General features: G+C 50.8%; 1 protein-coding gene across 2 annotated transcripts; it reads right to left on the bottom strand.

Annotated features, from left to right (window-relative positions):
• Positions 1–762: 762 nt before the first annotated feature.
• On the bottom strand, positions 763–21718 carry TOM1 (target of myb1 membrane trafficking protein). Of its 2 annotated transcripts, none has more exons than XM_058023098.1 (15): positions 21631–21718; positions 14092–14176; positions 12268–12346; positions 11968–12117; positions 11722–11856; positions 11327–11473; positions 10277–10393; positions 9688–9821; positions 9016–9049; positions 8363–8471; positions 7243–7363; positions 4834–4909; positions 2631–2690; positions 2254–2290; positions 763–2149 (listed from the first exon to the last, which is right to left on the bottom strand). In XM_058023098.1, the coding sequence occupies exons 1-15, from the start codon at positions 21680–21682 to the stop codon at positions 2001–2003; spliced, it is 1485 nt and encodes a 494-aa protein (XP_057879081.1). In that variant the 5' UTR covers positions 21683–21718; the 3' UTR covers positions 763–2000. The 2 variants fall into 2 exon arrangements, with proteins under 2 accessions (XP_057879081.1, XP_057879082.1); XM_058023099.1 differs by lacking the exon at positions 21631–21718 and adding an exon at positions 15192–15261.
• Positions 21719–22712: the final 994 nt, after the last annotated feature.

Below are 22712 nucleotides of genomic sequence, written 5' to 3'. Positions count from 1 at the left end.
TGCTCTGAGGGAGCTGGAGGCACTGAGAGGCACAAACCAGTGTTAAAGCATCACCAGTGGAACAGGCTGGTATGGTGCACAAATGCTGATGGGGCACCAGGAGTCCTTCCTTCCCAGCTGAGGCAGCCAGCCCAAGGCCAGGAACTGGCCAGAGGGCTGGGCCTTGCTTCTTCTGGAGGCCTTTCTGGCCCCACAGTTACAGAACCAGCCTGTGTTCCATCATGACCCTCCTCTTGCTTCCTCTCCTGCACGTGCTCCAGCAGGGGAAGCTCAGCCCTTTTGCCTTTTTTCAGATGACATTTTCAAATCTACTCAGCTTCCTTTAAAGGATCCCTCCCACAGCTCCCACTCAGCTGGACACTGGAGAGGTGGTATAGGAACAACTGAGGATGACACTGGAGAGATGGTATAGGGACAACTAAGGATGTCCTGTGGATACCAGAGGGCCCTTTAGTAGCAAATGTATTTCTTGCATGTCTTTATAAGTGACTTATGGGCTCCAAGGTGGGTATTCAGATGTGGTCACATGACACAGAGGGAAAGGAGAGGACGTAGCTCACCCTCTTGCTATTTTGAGACAGCCTGTAATCACCTCTCCACAAGACTGTAGTAAAAAGCAGGGAGCACTCTCAGCCCCCATGCTGTTCTCCTCTCAGCACCAGTGCCCTTGCCTTTTCATGGAAAGCAAATGTGGCTGCATGGTTTCATCCCTCTTCTCCCCACAGCAGCACTGACAGTACACACCATGCCTTCAAGGGAGGCTCAAGTCTTTGCTCCTTTAATGTGCAGTAAAAAAAGACAACTCTCCCACGCTCAACAAGAAATCCCACGAGCAGGAGCCCTGAGCTTGGCACCCTCCTCCCTGCCTTTCATTTACAAGGGGGCAGCATGTGCAGTTTGCTCTGAAGGGTTTTTCTCCCCGTGTGCAGATGAACTTCTGGCTGCTGCAGGGCTGTTTTACTGACATGAGATGACTGATGTCACTAGCTGAACAAGCTTCTGCAGCAACAGCACGTTCCCACTGGTGTAACAGTGCTGATGGAAGGGCCTCCTGCTTTAGGGGGACGCAGCTCTGTGACCCTGGCACACACAGCCATCCCAAGGGAGTTGGTAGCATTGGCCTGCCTCAGAGGGACTCTCCACACCAAAGCACAATGTGGTGGAAGGCATCAGTGAAAGGGAGAGAGGGAGGTAGGTGGGATAAAAGTAGGATAATGGAGAATTAAATTAACTGCAAATAGTTTGCTGAAGGCACATCCTGCCCCATGGGAGAGAGCCCCTTCAGCCTAGGGTACCGCTTGCAGTCCTGTGTGCTGCCAAGGGCTTGGACGACTGGCTGCTGTGCAATGGAAACATCTGGGCTGTGGGCAGGATTCTGGATAAACTGATGGGGAAAGGGAGGCGAGGAAGAGGAAGAGAAGGGGTTGTGAGTGGGAAGGTGTTGCATACCACAAGCACTTGTGCAAGAGAGGTTAGAGCAACAGGGTCCCTCTACCATTATTAGTGTTCCTCCTCGGCCACCAGTAATGCTTCACATCCCCTTGCTTTCCAGTCTAACACTGGCAGGCAGAGGGCTGGAGATACATTCTAGGGGAGGGGTGAGGAAAGAGGCAGGCAGGAATGATTTCAGCAGCAGACTGCAGCCTCTCCTGTTTCTTGGGCAAGATCTCTTAACTACCTCACTGGAGAGTAGGATGGGGGAGCTTCTTCCGGAGCTTCTTCTGCTTTGCCCACTCTGTACCATAAAAAGAAAAGCCCACTGAACTCCCACATTCTCTAGCAGCTTTGAAACCCCCTTTACAAGTCTACTGTATGATATCCCTAAACACAACAAAGATTATCTGAAGTCTGAAAGCAGCTTAAAAATAAAAACAACTCAAAGGTAAAACAGGAAGAGAATGGAGGAAGGGGACAGAGTCCTTCCTCTGCTGGCCCCTGGTTGGAAGCAAGCAAAACAGCACACACAGCCTCTTGCTCCACAGCACACCAGTCCTTAGCATTCACAAGGCAAACATAGCATCATCTTCCTTTGCTTGCTTCTGATGATGGCTGGCAGCAGGAGGGGAGAGGGATGTCCCTGCTGAGGAGCTGGACAAAGTGGGGAGGCGGTCTGCAACCTTCGCTCGCTCTTCCAGAAATTTGTCAAACTCTGAGGGCAAGAGAAGAGCAGAGCATTAGCAAAGAGGGAGGTTTGTGGAAAAGCCAATGTGCTGCCAGGAACAATTAAGACAAGGGCTGGCTGGCACATCTCACCTTCACTGGTGACACCTTTTGGATCCTCTGATTCTCCCTAGCAGAGAAGGAGAAGGGCACGGTTAGAAAGAAGGTAGGTAAAGGCATTTCACAGATGTGATTCTTTGCTCACAGAGAGACAGGACAGCGTTTCCCCCACTTCCACAGTACAGACATGTTGGAGGGGCCCTCAGTTCATTAGCTGTGGCTCCCAGAAGGCTGATGATGCTGTTGTGGTATCCCAAAGCCTGTGTCCCTGGCTTTTCTTTCCCTGGTCCCTCCCAGCAGTCTGTGCCACACATTCAGGGATGACAGTGCTGTTATACACTGCCTGAAGTCCAGCCCCACAGGAAACTCCAGCAGGACTGCTGGCTCCAAGAAGGCAGCCCCTTACTTACCACGTCAGTGGAGAGCCACTTTTCTATGTCTTCCATGAAATTGGCTTGAGGAACTGGTACCTGGGACAGAAAGAAAAAGGGCAGTGAGGCCAAGAAAATAGAGGATGTTCCAGTAAATCCACTGGAATGGATTTGCAATGCAAAAAGAAAGCCCAACTCAGAAGCTCAGCCTCTCACTCCACTGTTCAGTCAGGTCAGGCCCATCCAAATCCAGCTGGTGCCAGCTATCAGTGCCATTGCTTACCTGCTTCCTCTGTGCCATCCATGCCCAGACACGCAGTTTCCAGGATACATGCCATTAAAAGCATCTGTGGTTTGGTGGATGGCTTTGGGATTCTAGGACTGGACCAGACTTTGCTTTTTGGTGAGGACCCACTAGGTGGAAGCTGTCTGCTTGTGTAGGCAGCCAGAGAACAAGAGACATGCATTCCTCTACACCTTCTCCCTCTAGAAACCAGTGACAGTCTGATGTCAAAGTCTGCAATGCTGAAGATATTGGAGGTGCCAGATCTGAGAGCACACAAAGGGGGAAAGACACCTGCCAAGAACTGATTCCCTGGTGTGATCATGGAGCACAGCAGGATTTGATATCACACCAAACTACTGAAAAGGACCCATCAAAGAGGAAGTCATCTACAATTAAATTTTACTTCCAGTAGGGATGAGGCTAGCTCAGAAGAATTCATAGCCCTGGTCAATTTAAACAGCAAAGAGACATATTCCTAGTGGACAGAGGTAACCTTGAAAGAAACAAAGTCTGATTCAAAACCCCAGATCCTTTTCTCCAGCCATGAGCTCCTGAACAAAACTGAGCAAGAAGCAGTCCTTGCTAGAGGCTCCTCAAGCAGAAGAATGAGAGAGTATTTGTGGGAACTTATTTATTAGTTTTCTAATATATATAGCTCCCTTGCCCTCAGGAAACACCAAGACCAAGAAAAAGAGCAACACCTTCGTACCAAAGACAGATTTCCTCAAACCAGGGAACAAGCACAGATAGTTATCACAGCTGCCAGATGGATGAATGGGAACGGAAGAGGATGTGTGAGATTAGGGAAGTTTCAAAGCAAACTGGCTTTGCCTGCCCAGAGAGGATCTCTTTGGGGTACAAGTGCATTCAAGCCAACTGTACAGCATGTGGGGAAACTTCCTAGAGCAGACATCAGCCTGGGCTGTGCCCATTACAGGAAGACAGGCTAACAAGCTTCAGAACCAGGAGCTGTCAAAGCCTCTGCGTGCCTGAGGAAATGTAATTGCAGGAATTCCTGCTGCCAAAAGACCAAATTCAAATGCCTGAAAGCTCAATCATTAATTACAGGAGGAGGCCTTCAACAGGGTTAAAGTCAGAATGTGTTTTCCTTCAAACAAGGCACCTTGTGTTAAGAAGGAGAGGCTGTAAGGAGAATGAATGGTAGCAGCCACCCTGGTGATGCCACCAGCTATTGCCTCTGCCTCAGACACCCACCCCAAAACAGGCCATCCTCTAGCTCAAAGTGGCACATGCTCTCTTGGCCACAGAGCTCCTAGCATTTTTTCCTATGCATATGTTTACTTGAGGAAGGACTGGCACACTGCCTGCTTCCTTCCCAAGCCTAGTCTCCACTACTGGCCCAGCCCAGGGTTGCTCCATTTCAGTTAGCAGTATCTGCTGATGTCTGCTGTGCATCCTCATGTGCTGTGCCAGTGATGCTTCTGTTTCAGCAGCCCCAGCCTCCTCCCTCCCTGCTGGCCCTCCACCACCTCAGATCTCACCATTCCTTGACGCATCATCCACTTTGTCAGCTGGGCTCCATCACTAGAGGCACCAGACTCCCCCTGGATGACAGAGAGTCTGCATTGCAGTGTGAGGGAGAGGGGAGGCAATGGGGTTAAGGTGGGGGAAAGAATTTACTAATTCTCTGATTGCGGAGAGAAGGTGACTGGACATAGAAATCTACTGAAGAGGAATAAAATATGCATTTCCAGGTGGAAGTTTCCCTGAGGAGGGACATCCTTCAATTGCCTGAGGCAACCCCAGACTTTTCACAGTTCCTCACCTCAGGGCTTTAAAGAATGAGGTATGCAGCCCAGCTAGGAAATGCAGGTTGGTGGAGACTGGGAGTCATCATCACTTGACTTTTTCCCAACAGACAGCACCCTTACTTCCTTGGTGAGCCAGGAGGTTACTCCCATTCCTGGTGATGCAGTAAAAGCTGTGGCCACTTACCGCTCCCGTGTTCTGCTGCCGGGCATCCAGGGCACCAGCAAGGCCTTTGGTGGCTTGGGGGTCTTCATACTTTACCCTGGAATCAGAGAGGGAGACAACAGGCTGATGAGATGCCTGAGAGTGAAGAGGAGGAACTCCTAAATTGACCGCACAACTTTTCATGCCTTGTCATTCTGCTACCAAGAGCTTCTAGAAAGGTATGCAAAGCCCTGGTTATAGGTGTAGCCCACCACAAAACAGACCAATCTACTCCCTGGAACATTGTGGGATACAACAGCACAGCCCTGGCACAGTGACAGAAGGATGACAAGGACTTGTATGAAAATCAAGACACAGACTTACAGAGCTAGGTGCATTACCCACAACACTCACCTTCTTTGGGGTGGAATATAAAGAGAAAAAACTAACACAGACTGAACAGAATATTACAGATATTTCAGAAAGGATTTGAGCAACAGGCCCTCACCTACATACTCACCTATCTTCACAGACATAAACAGCTCAAAACCAGCTCTTTAACTAATACCATGTAAGAAGTGGTGGTGGCAGAGGTTCACTGGCTATTCTGGCCATAAGTGAGACTGGATGATCAGAAGAGCTTAGTGCTGCTTCCAAGTCTCCAAACGCACCACTACAGAAACCTCTTTCCACACACAGACATGTCTCACCCATAATTTCCCTCATCCCAATCCTGTGTCCCCTCTAGGCTGCTACTGCACATGACAATGCCACACGTCACCGTTTGATCCATGCCGAGTGGGGAAAACTCTCCATGCTAGGAAAATGAAGCCTTTCACAGAAACTCTCCACAAGTTTCCCCTCCAGCTGCTCCCAGGCCCCATCCCACAGATCCAGCAGACCATCAAGTGGAGCTGTTTTTGTTGGGGGCCAGGGGCTTGGGCCACCGCCGCTCAAACTTCTCAAAGAAGTGCTCATCGGTGAAGGGGCCGCTGTGGACAATGGCATCCAGGATGAAGTACAGCGCTGCTATCATGCCACTGATGAGGAAGAATGGCAGGAAAGGCTTGAAGTGCCTTAAGCACTCCCTCACTGAGACACACATGAAGCATGGGGGGTCAAGAACAAACCCCAGAGGCTCTGCCAGCACGTCCTGTTTGGGAGCTGTAGAGCAATGGGTCTGTTCAAGTGGAGGGAGACACTGAGAGCAGAGGCTCTCAGTGAAATGTGAAGCCAGAGCCACTAGAGGTTACCTGGCAGGAGTGCAAGTGCAGGCAGGAATAAATAGAAGATGTCTTGTTACTTGTGCAGAGATCATAAGCCTCGGACTGTGCTACAGCAGAGAGGATACAATTCCACCTCTGTCCAGAACTCCAGCACTGAGCACATACCAGTGGCTCTGGTTTCAGCCCCAGACTGGGTGCTGTGTTGTTTTTGTGCTGGACTGCCTCTGTCCTCAGGCAGCACAACCCACAGTAAAAGCAGTGGGGAAACCCAGGGACAAAACACATGAAGTCATGTGTGGGCCTTGGGTTTCCCCACCACATTTACCAGAAGCAGTCTGAGGCAGAGGAATGGAAGCAAACATCATTAGCAGACCTTAACTTGCCACGTGTAAGAGACCTTAACTTGCTACTGGCCAGCTGCAGAACAAGGCACTCCAGTGGCTGCAGGAGTGCAGGAGCACAGGCCTTGGAGGGCTGGAGGCAGTGATGGGCCTGTGAGCTCTGCTGCTTGGTACTCTATGGAGAGCAGTGAATGGCTCTGCCAGGCAAAGCAGCGTGAGATCAGCCAGTCTATAAACCCAGCGGATCTGGTCAGCACAGCTCTTGCCAGCTCCTCCAGAACAAGGATTCAGGAATCCACTCTGCAGTGGAGAAGGCCTCTTTAGTTCAGCCAGCACTATGGAGAGTAAAGCACCAGCTCTTAGTGCTTTACACCAGGAGCTCTCAAATCCACCATGGAAGAAGAATCATCAGTCCCCACTTGCCAACAGGGAAGCCGAGGCACAGAACAGTGCCCTCTTGCAAGCCACAACTGACTGCACTCTTCCTGCACTCCAGCTCAATACTCTATTAGGTTGAATCAGTACTCAGCAATTCCCAAATTCAACATCACCCCAGTCAGGACAGATGACTTCAGAGGCAAACAAGAAAACTGAGCCAGTCCCACTTCACACCTTCATTCCCAGACACTGAATCTCCCAGAACATGTGGGAGACCAATTCCTTCTCCCCATACCCAGAGGACGCCATGAAGGGGAGATGATGGAAGCAGGAAAAAGGACTGGGAGCACAGAGGTCGTGCTACAAACACTGTGTGTGTGAAGAGCATTTCTGTTTCATCCTGCTGTCTCCCAGGAGCTGCTGCTGGTCAGGGTGTAGCCCCATTTTCCCTGAGCCCTTGTCCTTTGCAAGAAGGCAGAAAGGACAGAGCAAGCTGTCCTACTCACCCTTTGCGCTGCTCAGCCAGCGAGCTGCCACGGGTCAGGGCAAACATGTCAAAGTCTTCCTCCAGCTTGCCAGAAGTGTCGAGGGAGTGCAGCCCTGCACTCACACTGCTTGAGCCCAGGTCTGTGGGAGACAGAGCAGGGTGAGCAGGCAGTGCAGGACAGTAAAGGGAGGACTGTGGGCTTGGAGAGTGTTGGATGGAAAACTGTCATCAGAATGGGCTAAACTACTCTAGGCCCACTCCTCCATCCTGCTCCTTAGCTGCAGCACAGTCTATGCATGTGTGCAGTCGTGGGTGAAGTAACAGAAGCTATTTCTTTGCCCACTCAGTAGATATTTTTGGCTCAGTTTCAGACAGAAGCAGCAGCATCAATTTACCGATGCTGGAGGCTAGATGTTCCTGACCATCTTAGAAAACTCTGGAGGGAATTGCTCCATAACCTCTGGAAGAAAATAACCTGTGCTTCTGGGCAAGCACCTCTGAGACAGATGAGTGGATTTTCATGACTCAGGCATCATCTGAAAAACACTTGACTTGAAAAATATCTCAGCTGGCTTGTCTGTAAAAACAGTCTGGTGCCAATTTTCTGCAACTGCATCCAGGCAGTGCTATGTAGGCTGTTGGTAGGTCTTGAAGAACCCCCAGGACCCCTCAGGTTTTTTGAGTAAACAACCTGTCAAATCCTGGGTCCTGGGCCCAATATGCTCATGGCTGCCTTTGCAGCATAGCTTCAGCTGCTCTGCTTCTCCCAGACCTCAGTGGTGAACCTGACACCACACAGCAAGAGAGGCAAGTAGGCAACGCTGCCAGGCATTGCAGAAGGAGCAACTTTATCCCCAGTCTTGCCAAAGGCCGGATCCTTAGCCAGACTAATGCTGACATCCTTCTTAAGTCATGGCCACCTCCTGCACTATGTGAGGTGAGGATGCCAAGACAAATGCTTGAGCGCCTTGGGGCATATATAAGTTTCTTCATGAGTTTGTTAGTTGAAAACACACGGCATTTCTCTAGGTTACACTAGGAATCTGACTAAATAATTTTGGGAGATGATTCAAGGGCAGGAAAGGATTTTCAAAGCAGCACAGGATAAAGACTGAGGGAAAAACCGCATAGCAACACACTCATTCCAGCCAGCTGAGAGGAAAGGTTGCTGGTGACTTCAGGCTGTTTCAGTGCTGAAGGAGTATTGGGTCCCAGGTCAATCAAGCTGTTCTCTGCCTCATTTGGTGCCTTTGGAAGAAGAAAAAAGAAGATGGTGGAGAGTTTCTGAAGCTTGGATACCCTGACTCTACAATCCTAGCTCATTGATACTGGAGAGGAAAGCCCTTCTGCACCCATTGAAACATATCAGCTGTGAAGAGGGAGAAGAGGGACAGTGATCAGAGAACTGGCTAGGAATAGTGTCCCAGGGCAGCATATGCCTGGGTAGCCAGCCTCCCAGCTCTGCTGGATGCCAGTAAGTAGGGTGAATGCTGGTTCAGAGGACAGGGTAGTGCTCAGAGTAGGCTCATAGGGGAATTGGAATCTCATTATTCAATAACTATATAACTATAACTGCTACTGCTCCGCTCTTGCTCTTTGGGCAGGGCAGGAGAGGTTTGCAGTGGGAAATGAAGTGTCCCATGTACCAGGTGCTTTGGTGCAGCTTGGCTGGGAAAGCAAAGCCCACCATTTCTAAATGGGGCAGACTGAACCTCCCTGCAAGTCAGCAGGGCACTGCTGGACCTGCAGGATGCAAACCAAGCTGCAGAGAGGGACAGTTGCTCTGAGTTACCTTAACAGGCTGTCCTGTCCGAAGTCGCTCGAACCTGCAGGAAGGGTGACAGCATGCATTTCAGTAGTGTGGGCTCATTCACCCACAGCCCAAGAGATTTTTTGTAAGACTTGGCACAGTCTGCCCTTTCCTACCCACTAGGAAAGGGGAACTATGGCTCAGTGCCCAATTTCCCCTCAAGATACCATAGCAAGACCCATAGAATTGATGTCTCCTGAGAGGTGGTGTGAGAAAGCTTCTTAGGATCTTCCACAGTTACTTGTAAGTAACAGCTCTCCTTTACAGTTCATCTGGGGATGAATTAGCAAAGATGTGTTTGTTGAAATGGAAGAAAAAAAAAAGCAGTGCTGATCCCATCTGGGCAATTTCTTTCTGTCTCCACCTGTCTCAGAGCTAGAAAACCAGCTCTTTCCATGCAGTTGCCTCCTTCTTTTGGGTTATGCCACAGGGACATCTTTATACCCCATCAAGAACTTACACAGCAGTTTTGAAGGGGCAGGACTCAGTCAGCAAAAATTGAGGACATTTGGCTTTGTTCTCAAAGATGGACGATACAGACTGATACATCTCAAGTACTACACTCTTGGGCAGATCAAAAGGGTGGGATAGGCAGCCTTCAAGGGCAGTAAAGTCTTGTGGGAGAGCAGGGAAGAGAGGGGAGGAGAGAGGTACCTTTCATGGCGCAGAAACACGTTATTGAGGTTGTCATTGATGAGGAGCAGCTCCTCAGTGAGTTGCTCATGGAGGACACGGGGAATCAGCTCCAGGACTCGCTGCTGCATGGCTCTGCATGTCCGATTCAGCTCCTGTTCAAAGCAGGGCAAGTCACCACCCACAAAGGTCACACTACGGCTAAGCACTCACAAATTTGGAATTCTGACTGGAACACAGATTCCAGAGGCTACTGGGATCTATCAGGAACTGCTGATGGGCAACAAATATTTGGTGTGAGAGGTAAATTGAGTCTAAGCTTTACATGGAATAATTGTATGCTTTTTGTATTACACATCACCCAGAAAGAAAGGCCCTTGGGGACTACAAACTCCCTTGTGAAATAATTCCAGCCTTGGCAATGCAATTTTCATCCACCATTGAAACTCTACTGTCCTTGTGTCTTCTTTATCCCTTCACTTCCTGATAAGCCCCACAGTTAACTGTCCAGTTGTTCCCCACACCTGGCATGCATTGTGCCTCAGTCCATCAAGTCACTGCTAAACTGTGCTGCAGGTGCCAGCCCTCCACCCTGCCCAGGGTTTCTTACTTGCAGCAGCTCCAAGTCAGAAGGCTCGGCCTGGGATGGCACCAGCTCTGTTAACATCTCCGACATCACCTTTGTGTTCCCATTCACCACTTCCAGCTCACTGCGCAGCTTCCCGATCTGCAAAGGCAAAGTGGAGTGACAGCTCTGCCAGGGGAGGCTCGGGACACGGCTGAGGTAGCCCTGAAGGCAGGGAATGGCACCACGTGTGCATGCCTGTTCACAGCCACGGGGGAGTTCATTTGTCACCACTCATTTTAGCTCTCAGGAGCTCCCAGCAGGAAACCCCTCCATGACTTACCATCAAATTCATTTGCTGGTAGCAGATGCCAGGCCCTCACCTGGGATCTCGGCCACCAGTCTAGCCTTGATTTTTAATAGCCAGCACAGGCTGCTGGTATGATTCAAATCTCTCCTCAGCTAACAGCTCCCATGTGATAGCCATTTAAATGGTTTAACTTCCAAAGTGGTGTAAGACAGGGGAAAACAATTAATTCCTATTCAACAGGAGAGCCTCAGCTAAGTGTGCAGTTGAAGCTTTAGTCCTCTGGTTTACAAGCTGCTGATGAGCCTCTTTAGAACAGTTTCTACCCTCTGTTCTGCAAGGGAAATGCAAAGTACTGACAGCTAGGGGTTTGGTGCTGAACATGGTGTTGTATGAAGTCAGGGTGAGGAAGGAGAAAAGAGGATGGGGAAACAAGTGAGGAAGCCCAAGCCTTTGGAAACCACATAGCCAGATAGGGTTGATTCATATAAAGTAAGCAGTGAGGCAAGATAAACAAAGATGATAAGGAGGCATCATGTCTCAGCACCCCACTTCCCTCTACCTGCAAGTAGCCCTGTCTTAGGCAAATGTTGGTTGCAGTATCCCAGTTCATCACTGTGACCACAATGGAGCTCTGGGGAGCTCTCAAAGGACTGTGCCTTAGAGGAACAGCTCCTTGAAGACAGAGGCTGGGGCAGGACCAGTACTGCAGTCCCAGAGCAGCGTCTGTGAAATAGCTTCAAACACAGGAAGGGTCAGCAACATCCTGGGACTTGTGTCCAACTCACCTGCTCGGGTGTGGGTGTGATGGGCGCGTCGCTGGATGTGCCTCTCCCAGGGGGCAGGGTGACAGGGTGGAGGATGGACTCCATCTGCTGAGGGGAGTTGACTGCAGGTGAGGTCTGTCCAGATTGAGAGTTGGAGCTATACACAGTCTACAAAGGTGGGGAAAGTGACAGAGAGAAGGAAATGTTAGACACACACACTTGGCAGGACAGTGCAACTAGAGGAGAAATATTGATGGCAGCTCCCCAACTGGTCCCAACAGCTCTTGGCTATCCTGGAGCTTCTCACATCTCACCACCCAAACACCCTCTAAATTCAAGACAGAGTTCCTAAAATCCCCCCATCACTCCAGAATGGCAGCTGCCCGACATTCTTCTCTTCAGCAATGCTCCCATACCCTCTGTGGTGTGTGGATAGGTGACAGCATGTCCAGATCAGTCATGGGGAACTCCAAACCCTTCCGTCTCAGGTCTTCATAGACGGCAACAACACCAGTCAAGTCTGGAGAGCTGCGGAAGGCGTCCGCCCAGGACTGGGGAAGAAGAGACAGTACAGCCCATCAGCATATACAACAGCCTTCTGTACAAACACCTAAAGACACATACTGTCTGCATGGTGCAGATGCTCACACTTCTTGGCTCACCTGGATGAGGGTCAGCACCTTGTCATGCACTATAGCAGGTGGATTGTTCTTTGGCAGGATTGTTCTCACCAGGACACCTTCTACAAAGTCTTGGCTGGACACAAGGACGTGGAAACGATGGCCACAGTTCTTGACGCAGGTCTCTAGGACCTTCAAAGGCAATGAAGCATTAGCTGTAGCCTTCTCTGTCCTCATGTGTTTGCCTTACTGGCTTTAGGTACATGAGTCTGTTCAGCATGTATGCTTAAACCTGTGTTCAGCACTCAGCTTTACAGCAGGGTATTACAGAGCACTGCTCACCGTCAAAGCCAGCATAACTTCATGGAAGTTCTTATTCCCTACAATTCTCTTCTTAATGGCTCGGAATGCATCTTTGGGCCTGAAGGAGAAATGAGATGAAGAAAGATCATCAAAAGGTTGAGGCAAAGCAAAACAGCCATAGGTTCTGGATGCCTTATACTCAGCGGGTGTCCCTCTTCACCATGTTTTCAGCATGGCTTGAAGCAGTGATTGGTAAAGCAGCTTTTGCTTGTGGCTCTGCAAGAGGAGCGAGGTTGGTTGATCATAGAATCGCTTAGGTTGGAAAAGACCTTTTAGGGTCATCAAGTCCAACCATAAACCTAACACTGCAAAATCCACCATTAAGCCCTGTCCCTGAGTGCTATTACTGAAATTAGAGGTCTCTGTGCTGATGTCTGCAACAGGGCAAGGTGTTCAGGACACAAGAGAGAACAGAGTAAAAACAATGCTAGAAACACACTCCTGGGGGGTAGAGCAAAATCCCATGGCAGAGAGACTGAAGAGGAGGAGATCACAGAAAAGCTCGGCAAGGCTTACAAACAGGAAGGAGAGACCAATCTGCAGCAATTCCTGTGTTACTCAAAGAGGAGCTGTTTAACATTTCCCTGGAGAGAAGGAGGCTGCAGGAGAGACACACTGGCAAAATCTTGCTTGTATGGGGCAGGTGGGTAAGAGAGCAACAGTATAGCAGGCCCTCATTAACCATCCTCAGAGGGGAGAAACACCATGGTCTCAGTCCACTGTAGTCTTAAGAGGGCACAAATGAACCAGATTCAGAGCACAGGAAGAGAAGCTGAGTTGGAAGAGCAGCGGTGCTGGAGGAGAAAAGTGGGGTGGAGACACTGACTCAGTGAGGAGGCAGAAGTGTATTGGCCTGTGGGGCAGCCTGGTGTCAGAGGATGGGCCTTAGCAGGACAATGGGAGAGCCTGTCCAGCTGTGTATCAGGTGCCCAGACCTGAAAGCAGCCACAGCTCAGGCCTGAGAACTGTGGACAGAGACAGATGCATTTGCACCGTGGAGACAGTGGAAAAGGAGTGGTGACAGATCTGTAAGTAGAGGTGTTTGACTTTGTTTCCATACATGTGAAGCTGAAAACTGGGCTTGCTAATCCTCTGTCAACATCACTGTGGGGTAGGACAGCAGGAGTGAAACCTACACGTTTTATTCCATGTAGCACCTTCTTTTTTACATGCTGCTCCTGACATCTCCACTGTGAGAAGGAGCACTCTCCCTTGAATTCAGTGACAAATCCCCAGCTCCTGAGTTAACAAGTCTGGCAGATTGATGAACATCTCCCTGTAGGGAGAGGGAGACAAGAGCTCCCCCACCCACTTTGTGTGTTTTTGAGTGACTGTACGTGAAAATACCTGAGAAGAAACCCAAGAAAGACTGGCACAGTAAGAGAACTGAATAGCAGCCTGAGATTTCCCCTTCTTCTCTCAGTCACCAGCCTTTAGATTTTTACATTCCCAGAGGAGAGAAAGAGAAGGGTATGAAGGGGGAATAAATCAAAGTGGAAGAAATGCAAATATGCCTTCAGGAGATGGGAGGCAGCCTGGCTTGAACAGAGGGTTGTCTGGGGACCTTGAAGGCCTGTTTGAATGGCTCCTAGCACTCACCAAGATTATAGAAAAGCATCTAATAAATGCTCTGACAGCTTTGCTACGTCTCTAGGTCTCCTAGCAGAGTCCTGTCTCAGGGATTGCTGGGAAGCCTAGCTTATTACCTCCAGCAGTGCATGCTACTACTGCAGCCTAGGGATGTGGTGTTCCAGGGAATTCAGGGACTTGCCACTGCATATGGGCCCTTGCAGGCTCCCTTACCCTTCTTCAGTCTCGTTAATGATGTCACAGATCTCCATGTTGAGAGCCCAGTCCTCACTCCGCAGGGAGCCATCGGTCGCTCTCTCTGGAAAACAGAAACCAAGGTGAAGAGCAGCCTTGGCACTCTTAAGCTCTCACAAGGCCCCAGACCCCAGCCTGCTTCTCCCTCGCTGCCACTACAAAATATAAGGAGGCAAATTCATATGCAAAATGTGGGTCACCAAGTGCTCCCCACTAGGTGTCACCATGGCAGAGCACACTGCTGGGATGGTGGGTGCCCAGCTTTGCCCACCAATGCTACTGACACTACAAACAGACTCTGTGTGACCTCTGGTATCCTGTGCATGAAGGGAAGGGGCTCAGCATAACTTCAGCTCCACAGCTAAGGAAAAGGGGGCTTATTTGCTTTGTTCCTGCAAGGCCAGAAACTGTTGAGTTCAGCTCACTTACCCTGATACAGATCTAATGCCAATAGCTCAAATTCTTGGTTTATACCACATAAGGAGACAAAAGAATCCGTCCCCCTTTTTTTTTTGTACACCAGCTCTATAAAAACAAACAAGCAAATGTAGAAAACCAAAGCAGGGTTTCTCTTGTTTAATATTTACACCTTTCCCCTGAACTTCTGGCCTCTAGGGAGTGTGGGCAGAAGCAAACTGCAGGCTGAAGTCAAAGTAATATTGTTCCAGCTTTGATTGTGTCCCCTTTAATTAGGAATTCCTCAGTCAGCCTTGATGTTATTTATTCAAGGCAGAGATTTGGGAAATGAGCAGCTATTACTGGGAGCACCAATGCCTCACCCTGTAATCATCCATGTCTCAGTCCTAGCCATGCCTTTGACTGATGCCTTCAGGAACACCACCAGTATGTGTGCACCCAGAGAATGGCCAGTGGGGCCAGAAGGACCCAGGCACTCCCAAGACCACAGGGAAACACAGACACAGCTAATGGCAAGCAGATGACAAGAACCATCCTTTCCAGCTCTCTCATCCTACAAAACCCTTGACTTAGCACTGGGGCAAGAGAATTAAAACTGGCCAGACCTGTTCAGCACTTACCAGGTGCTCTTCAGGAGAGCTCAGTCCTAGTGAGGTACTTACAGAAATGCCTGCATTTTCAAAACTGCTGTCCCTGCAAAATCTGCGGCTCTCCCTCACTGCTGTGGGTCCTCTACCCCTTTAGAGAGGTCCTTCCTCTGCAGAGCTGCCTTTTTCTGCTTTTGACCCAGCAGCTAATGATCCCTGTGTAGGAATGAAATTAAATGCCCATTCACACAGTAATGAGATAAGGCCCTAGCACAGGAAGAAGATTTTTTAACTCTTGTCTGGGTAAGCACATCCATCATGTCCTGTTTAGGGTCAGGCACAGAGCTGTTCACAGCACTGTGCAATGCAGCCTCTTATACACGTGTCCCTCCCACAGATTGCACACCACACTGTGAAGCTATCTGCATCTTATCACAATCCAGCCACCACCTTTTCTGTTGGCTACAGAATGCATTGATTACACAGTGATTATGGTGATGACATTGTGGCCACAGCCAGATAGAAGAGGGCAGACAGGGAAGGAGAGTGGCAGACTGTTATTGATGCTCTTCCACCTTTCCAAAGATCTGGCTATTACTGGAATAAACTTAAGGTTCCTTGACTCAGGTAAACTTTTGTCACTTTGAGTATTAACTTTACATAGGGATCCTTATCTCTGGCAGATCCAAGCTTCCTCAGTGAGGCACAGGAGGAAGGATTGCACCGGGTGATCTGGTGGAGAATACATCCAGGGCAATAGGCATGTCTGGTGCACCAGGGCATGTACCAGCCAATGGGGGAAACTGTGGTAACACATGAAGGAAAATATTTTCCACTGGTGTTCCTTTGGGATCAGGACACAGTACAGAGCTCCAGGGTTCCTCCTGCCCTGGGACAGCAGCTGTGCTGGTAGGCCGGTTCTAGCTCAGGTCAGTCTGACGGGTTTGGATCATGTGGTCACAAAGCCCCCCTCACTTGCACTCTCCTCCAGGATCCCCTGCTCATGACACATCATGGTTTGAACAAGTCACAAGTTTCCCTGCACTGTTTGCTGCACTGGCAATGAATCACAGAAATCCACTACACAGGGGTTGCTCTGCCAAAAGTGAAGTCTACATCCACTCTTCTCATTTCACATGGAAGGAAAAACCCACAACTTGGGAACAGGGCTGAGCCTGCTTGGAAGCTCTGAGCTACAGAAAAAACAAAGGACAAAATAAAACCTGCATTTAACCATCAATCCTTGCTGTTCAAATCTCCCCAACCTTCCTTCACATTGTACACAAACATGAATTTAATCTGCAAACTCCCTTTCCTCACTTCCCAATGTTTGGTGGCACGCTGTAACCTGCTCCCCCACCACCCTTTCCCTCCAAATGCACCAATCCTGCCAAGGTCAAGCAGCAGGTTTACTTTTCAGAAAGGAATGTAAATAAACCATGTGTGTTCCTTCACCTGCCTGGCCATTTAGGGGAAAACTGGGCTTCCTCGGAAGTGACACACCCTGCCCGTTACCCCACAATATCGTGGCCATCCTGCTGCCATCACCCCTCATCAACATCATACACTCATCAAGGAAGAGTTGCAGGAAACCTGCCATAAACACAACACAGGGTCACAAAATGCAAAGCTGGAAGAACAGTATTAGAGCATATGGAAAACAGGAATGTGACCCTGAGGCAATTCCAAGGACAAAAGGCTTGAATTTACCCAGTACAAATTAAGGCCTGGCCTAGCTGGCATTGGGAAAACTGGAGCTAATGCCCTTCTAATCCTCCTTGCTCTCTTCCAAGCTGTAAGGGGCTGTCCAAGCCTAGTAAGATATGGAGTTCATATCCAAAATCCTGAACTTTGCCCTTCTGTAAAGCCTGCAGAAGGGAAGGAAACAAAGTTTAATTAGTCACATGAAGGATCAGGGTGGCTGGCCCCATTTCATGAGCTGTAATTAGCACATGAGCTGTCTGCTCCGCACGAAATCTGAGCCTGGGATGGCTGGGGACAGCGACAAGTCCCTAAAAAGAGCGAGCACAGGAGGCAGGGCACTGCCACACACCCAGCACTCTGCCTGGTGGTCATCAGGCAGCATCTACTTGTGTGTGTTACCAGCTGAGCCTGACCTGCAGCAGAGAATTCCCCTGGCAGAGGTTATCATGAGCCTGTGAATGCCATTCCCCCTCCAAGCCCCAAAGCATTGGCTGCTGAATGTACAGGAGGCCCTTCACGGGGCTGCTCCAAAGCCACATTGTTCTGGCAGCCAGTCCGGCTCCCCGGGTGTGACAGCATTGGGGTTTGTCTGATTCCAGTCTGCTGCCTCACAAATTGCTCAGATGGACCCAGAACCACACAGGACTGTGGTAGGGGTTGAACCAGAGCATGGACTCTTTTCCTGCATGGCACTGGATGTGCTCCTGCTGACTGCAGCTAGTTGATAAAAGTTATTTGGAACCAGCAGATAACAAAGAACTCCAAACACTTGGCATAACTGGCGCAAAGGATCTGTACACTGCTTTGTGCTATGAGTACATTTCACAAGTTTGCTTCTTTTCAAGGTTGTTGTGTGTGCTCTGGTGGCAGGGGAGAGCGCACTGTGCAGCTGGGGATCCCACTCAGCTGTCCCTGCAGCAGCACACTGGCACTGCAGAAGTGTGGGGAAGTACAGGAGCCAGGGACAGAAGGTATTGTGCAGGCTCCTGTCCCCTTTGCTCCCCACCCCACACCTGAAGCACCCATAACCAGCCAGATGCTGCTCAGAAATCCTTTGCCTGTGATATGCTCTGCCCCTCCTCCAAGTGAAGCCTTCAAACAGTGCTCCCTGCAGTGTTCTTGCTGGCTCTAAGTTCCTCAGCAAAGCATCAAACACCTTCTCACCCATTTCAACAGGTGTTTGAGGACACCAGCAGTTCATGGCATAAGACAGCTTAGGCTCAGCAGAAAGCAATGCAAGATGTTCCTTCTTCCAACTTCATTTCAGGTCACAAACTCACAGGCCCAAATCAGCATCCTGTACAAGCCTCATGCTTTTACTTCCCTTGAGGGAACTTCAGCACCAGCTCTGTCAGGACTTCACCATTTAGCTGTATCCTTCCCCCAAAGCCTGAGAGCACAGCGTGCATTCCAGAGACACCAGAGATACAGCTCCAAACCTAATTCAAGGATGGTGATGGACACAGACTGCGCTGACACTGTGCTGTGGGTATGTGTGTCTCTGAACTCCTGCTCCTGTCCTGTGAATCAGCTCAAATTCTCAGGGATCAAGTGACTCTTCAGCTGCTGTGTTTGCCCCTTTTCCTCCAGACAGAGGAGGCACAGAAGACAAGGCAATGCCTTTTTGAGAAGCACAACCTTGCAGGGACCCACAGAGCCCACAGAGGGGTGCAGCAACACCTGCAAGGTGGGATCCGAAAGGTTGTGGTGATTTTTCTGGTACGCTGTTTTGCATCTGCCTCTCTTCCTCACCCAGGAGCCTTACTTACTTGCTCCCTCTTTGCAGCCTCGACTTTTCCTGGTCCTCATGCTTAAAATAACCCCCATCCATAAAAAACATCTGTGTCATCTCTGTGCTACACCGTTACTTCTATCCCTTGCCTGCCCTCACTCACTGAAATAACCTGCCTGTGTCCCTTTTGGTATTGCTATAATTACTAGTTATTTTAGACTTCCAGGGTGAGGAGAGAGCTCACTTGGTGGTTTCTTCTCCATTCTCTCACTTAGAGACAATTCACTTCCTTGGAATTAGATTTTTTCCATTTTGAAAATGGATAAAAGCTTCTCTTAGCTCCTAGATGGAGGCATAGTGGATTTCCCTTTCCAGAGGGGAATCTGAACTATGATGCTTTATCACTCTTTGGAAATTTTCCCACTTTAAAAAAGCCCACCACACAACAGAAGCAAATACAAAAAACCCCAAACAAGTGAGTCTGTATTCCTCCTGGGAAGAGACATCACAGTGCAAAAGCAGGAGAGGCAACTTTTGTGACTAAATCTCAGAACTGTGAGTAAGAAACTAGAAAACCTACTCCTCTGCAACTGACTCATTCTGTGACAGATCACTGAGATTATCTGAGCATTGCTTTCCTAGTCAGCAAAATAAATGGGTCTTACTAGATTAACATTAATGAAGGAATTTGAGAACATTGCTGCAGTGGCCACAGAGGACTTTTTTTTTCCCCTTAGCCTTCATCTAAAGCTATTTTAGACTTTATAAGCTCTATCAAGTGTACGTGACTTTGCCCAAATGATTTGCAAGGACGCAGCATTATCTTTCTGCAGACAGCCCAGGGCAGCAGCACTGTGCAGGTTTGGTGCTCAGGGGCTGGACACGCAGCTGACACAGACCTACCAAACGAGTTTGGGGAAGTCATGTTTGCGTCCCAAATTAAGCAGGGGAGATAGCATTAATCCACATCCTCAGGATGTTGATAGGCAATGTTCATATTCATATTTTCAATCACCACCCCTTTCAAGTCCTCCAGAGAGCTCCTTTCTCATATGCTGTAATTCCTCCACTTCTTTCGACTTACATAACCCCAGTAAACCCCCAGTCAGTAAGAACTCCCTAGAATCACACCTCTGCTTCTCACATCCTCTCAGACACTTTTGAAATATCTTTTCTTTTTTCCTCTTCTTTGCTGTTGGTTTGATGCTTGGGAATCCCTTATTTAATGAAACAAAGCCTAGAGGTATAACCCACTTACAATCTGGTTACTAGACTGACCAGAAGATCTGTGAGGCAACTTTCAGATTGCCTCTACCCAAACACAAGGACATATCTGATACACTCACTGAGGGAACAAAGAGCATTCATTCAGGAAAGGGCAGGAGACGGCTTCTCCTAGAACATGGGATTAAACATGTGATGTTCTGGGGGTATGCTGAAGATCATCTGGAGGATTTTGATAACACAAAGTCTTCCCTGATGATCCTTCCACCACCTGGCTGTAATAGATCTCACCTATCTGTCCCAACACCAGAGTGGCACATCACAATGCCCCGGACACACTTTGGGACAGTTGTAGGGTAGCCTCTAAAATCATTATAATAAAAGCATTAATTAAAGCAGCTGCTTGCTCTGTTCCCACCCCAGGCACAGCCTCCTATTCACCCATGCAAGGACACCAATGAATGTGGGACCGGATGTTCACAGCAAACAGCAAAGGTCTGACAAGCAGCGAACAGCAAGAATGAGCAAGTGCATAAACTCACAAATGGAGTTTAAATAGGCATCAGCCTTCAAGCACAACTTCAAGGCTCTTAGGCAATACAACACAGGAACAGAGAGTCTTCATCCTAAGCATTTTAAGAACTGCATCCCTGCTCTGACACCAGTGCGGCTGTTGACGGTCTTCTTCTCTCTAACTGTGGCATCTCTGCTCCACTTTCTCAGGCCACATCCTTCTCCCATGTTCCCCATCTGCCCTGAGCACAGGGACTGCAGGACACCCACCATGTGCCCGTGGGCCTGCCAGGGCACAGGGTGGGTGCTGTGTTCATTGCTGGAGCTGGTGCTCCATGCTGTGATCCACAGCCAGATGGAAGAGCTCGTGCTGCAGGAGCCAGGGCATGGCCCTGCCAGGCTCCACTTGTCCCACAGCTCAGTGCGGGGAGGCTCAGGGCAGGCAAACACCCCCAGCTGCCAAGCGCTTGAGTCCTTCGGGTAGGGGACACTGGTCCCACTGGGCAAGCCCAGCGTGAGGCTGCTGTCCCCGCAGCCCTGGCTGACCCCATCCCACAGCCCCGCTCTCCCCACCGCACTGCTGTCCCTGCAGGCCTGGCTGGCCCTATCCCACAGCCCTGCTGTCCCCACAGCCTTCACTGACCCCATCCCACAGCCCCACTGTCCCCACAGCCCCGCTGTCCCCGCAGCCCTCACTGACCCCGTCCCACAGCCCCGCTGTCCCCGCAGCCCTCACTGACTCCGTCCCACAGCCCCGCTGTCTCCAAAGCCCTCACTGACCCCGTCTCACGGCCCCGCTGTCCCCACAGCCCCGCTGTCCCCGCAGCCCTCACGGACCCCGTCCCACACCCCGGGGTCTCGCGGCCGCCCCTCGTGCCGCCGCGGCTCACGCGCCCCGTTCCCGCCCGGCCGCGATAGGCTGCCCAGGCTGGAGCCCAGCCAATCAGCAGCTCCCCGAAGCCCCCGAAGAGGCGCGGGCGGGAATGGCCCCAAGCCAATCACGGGGCTCGGCGATGCAGGGGGGCGTGGCGCGGACCACCGGCCTGCGGCCCCTTTAAGTGAGCAAACTTCACCTCGCCACCCCGAGACCCCCTCGCACCCGGATTGGCTGGCGGGGCCCCCGGCGGAGCCGCCTCGGGCTGCGCGCCCGCTATTGGTCCGCAGCACCCGTCAGTCAGAGCACAACTCTCTTCTGATTGGCCAGCGCGCTGCTGGTCCCGCCGCGGAGGCGGGGGCCAGCGCTTCCCCGAGGAAGGGTCCGGCGGACGCCCCCGGGGGCGCGGGGCCGGACGGGCGAGCGGGGGCGCGGGGAGGGTCGGGGGGCGCGGATGCGGCTCTCACCGATGCGCTGCCCCACGGGGGAGCTGAAGGGGTTCCCCAGCAGAAAGTCCATCGCCGCCGCCGCGCCGCGATCAGCTGACGCTGCCGCCGCCGCCGCTCACGTGACCGCGCGCCGGCCGGGGCGGGCCCCGCCGGGCCCCGCTGTGACGCCACCGGCCGCCGCCCGGAGCGGCCCCGCCGTGCCACGGGCTGAGGGAGGCGCGGGGCGGCTGCGGTGCCGGGGTAGGGCCGTGTGCAAGCCGACCGCTCCCTGGTCCCGCTGGCCCTTAGCCCCGGGCGCAGGAACCGAGGGGCTCCCGCCGAGAGCCGCCGCCGCTTTCTGCAAGCACTCCGAGCTCGGGCAGGACACCCGCGAGCCTAAGCGATGCCCAAAGCCCGGAGAGCCTGTGGCGATGGGCTTTTAGCGTTCCATAGCCCGGTGTGAGTAGGAAGGACTTCCGATACTCCCGGTAGGAGTTAGGAAGAAATTCTTCACTGTGAGGGCGGTGAGGCACTGGGACAGGTTGCCGAATTGTGGATGTCCATCCTTGTAAGTCTTCCAGGCCAGGTTGGATGGGGCTTTGAGCAATTGTTTTGTGGAAGGTGTCTCTGTGGCAGGGGTGTTGGAAATGATCTAAGGTCCCTTCCAACCCAAACCATCCTGTGACTCTACCCAGGTGGTTGGCACATTCTGGGATGTGCTCCTGGCCTAAGCAACTGCCCTGCCCAAGCTGAGCCTGCAATCAACCAACACCCATACGTGGAAAATGGGGACGTGTTAATAACCAGCACAAATCCTGCTCTAACGCTGCCACACCTGATTTCCTGCATCACACACCTGAGTCCCGTGTCACCTGAACGCCAGGAAGCTGAGCTGAGTTGAGGCAGCAGGGAAGACAAATGCCCTGGTGTTACCTGCAGTGCTCCATGCTACATCTCCCTTCCCTCCCCAAGCAGTCAGGAACCTGAGTGATAATTTGGTTGACTGGTGTTGCTGGAAACAGTACAGCTTGCCTGCCAAGTGAGTGAGTTTAGGTGGGTTAGGATTGGATATGTTTTGCTGAGAAACAGTAGTAACAACAGCTGGAGAAAACAGCACATGC

The sequence above is a fragment of the Melospiza georgiana genome, chromosome 4, assembly GCF_028018845.1.
Source record: "Melospiza georgiana isolate bMelGeo1 chromosome 4, bMelGeo1.pri, whole genome shotgun sequence".
Taxonomy (NCBI): domain Eukaryota; kingdom Metazoa; phylum Chordata; class Aves; order Passeriformes; family Passerellidae; genus Melospiza; species Melospiza georgiana.
This window is presented reverse-complemented; position numbering and strand designations above follow the sequence as displayed.

Coding starts and splice junctions, on each gene's coding strand:
- TOM1 (XM_058023098.1), bottom strand. CDS start 21,682: ATGGACTTTCTGCTGGGGAACCCCTTCAGCTCCCCCGTGGGGCAGCGC. Junction 2,691..4,833: donor GGCAGCAGAACACGGGAGCG/GTAAGTGGCCAC, acceptor TTTCTGTCCCAG/GTACCAGTTCCTCAAGCCAA. Junction 2,291..2,630: donor AGTGGCTCTCCACTGACGTG/GTAAGTAAGGGG, acceptor CTTCTCTGCTAG/GGAGAATCAGAGGATCCAAA.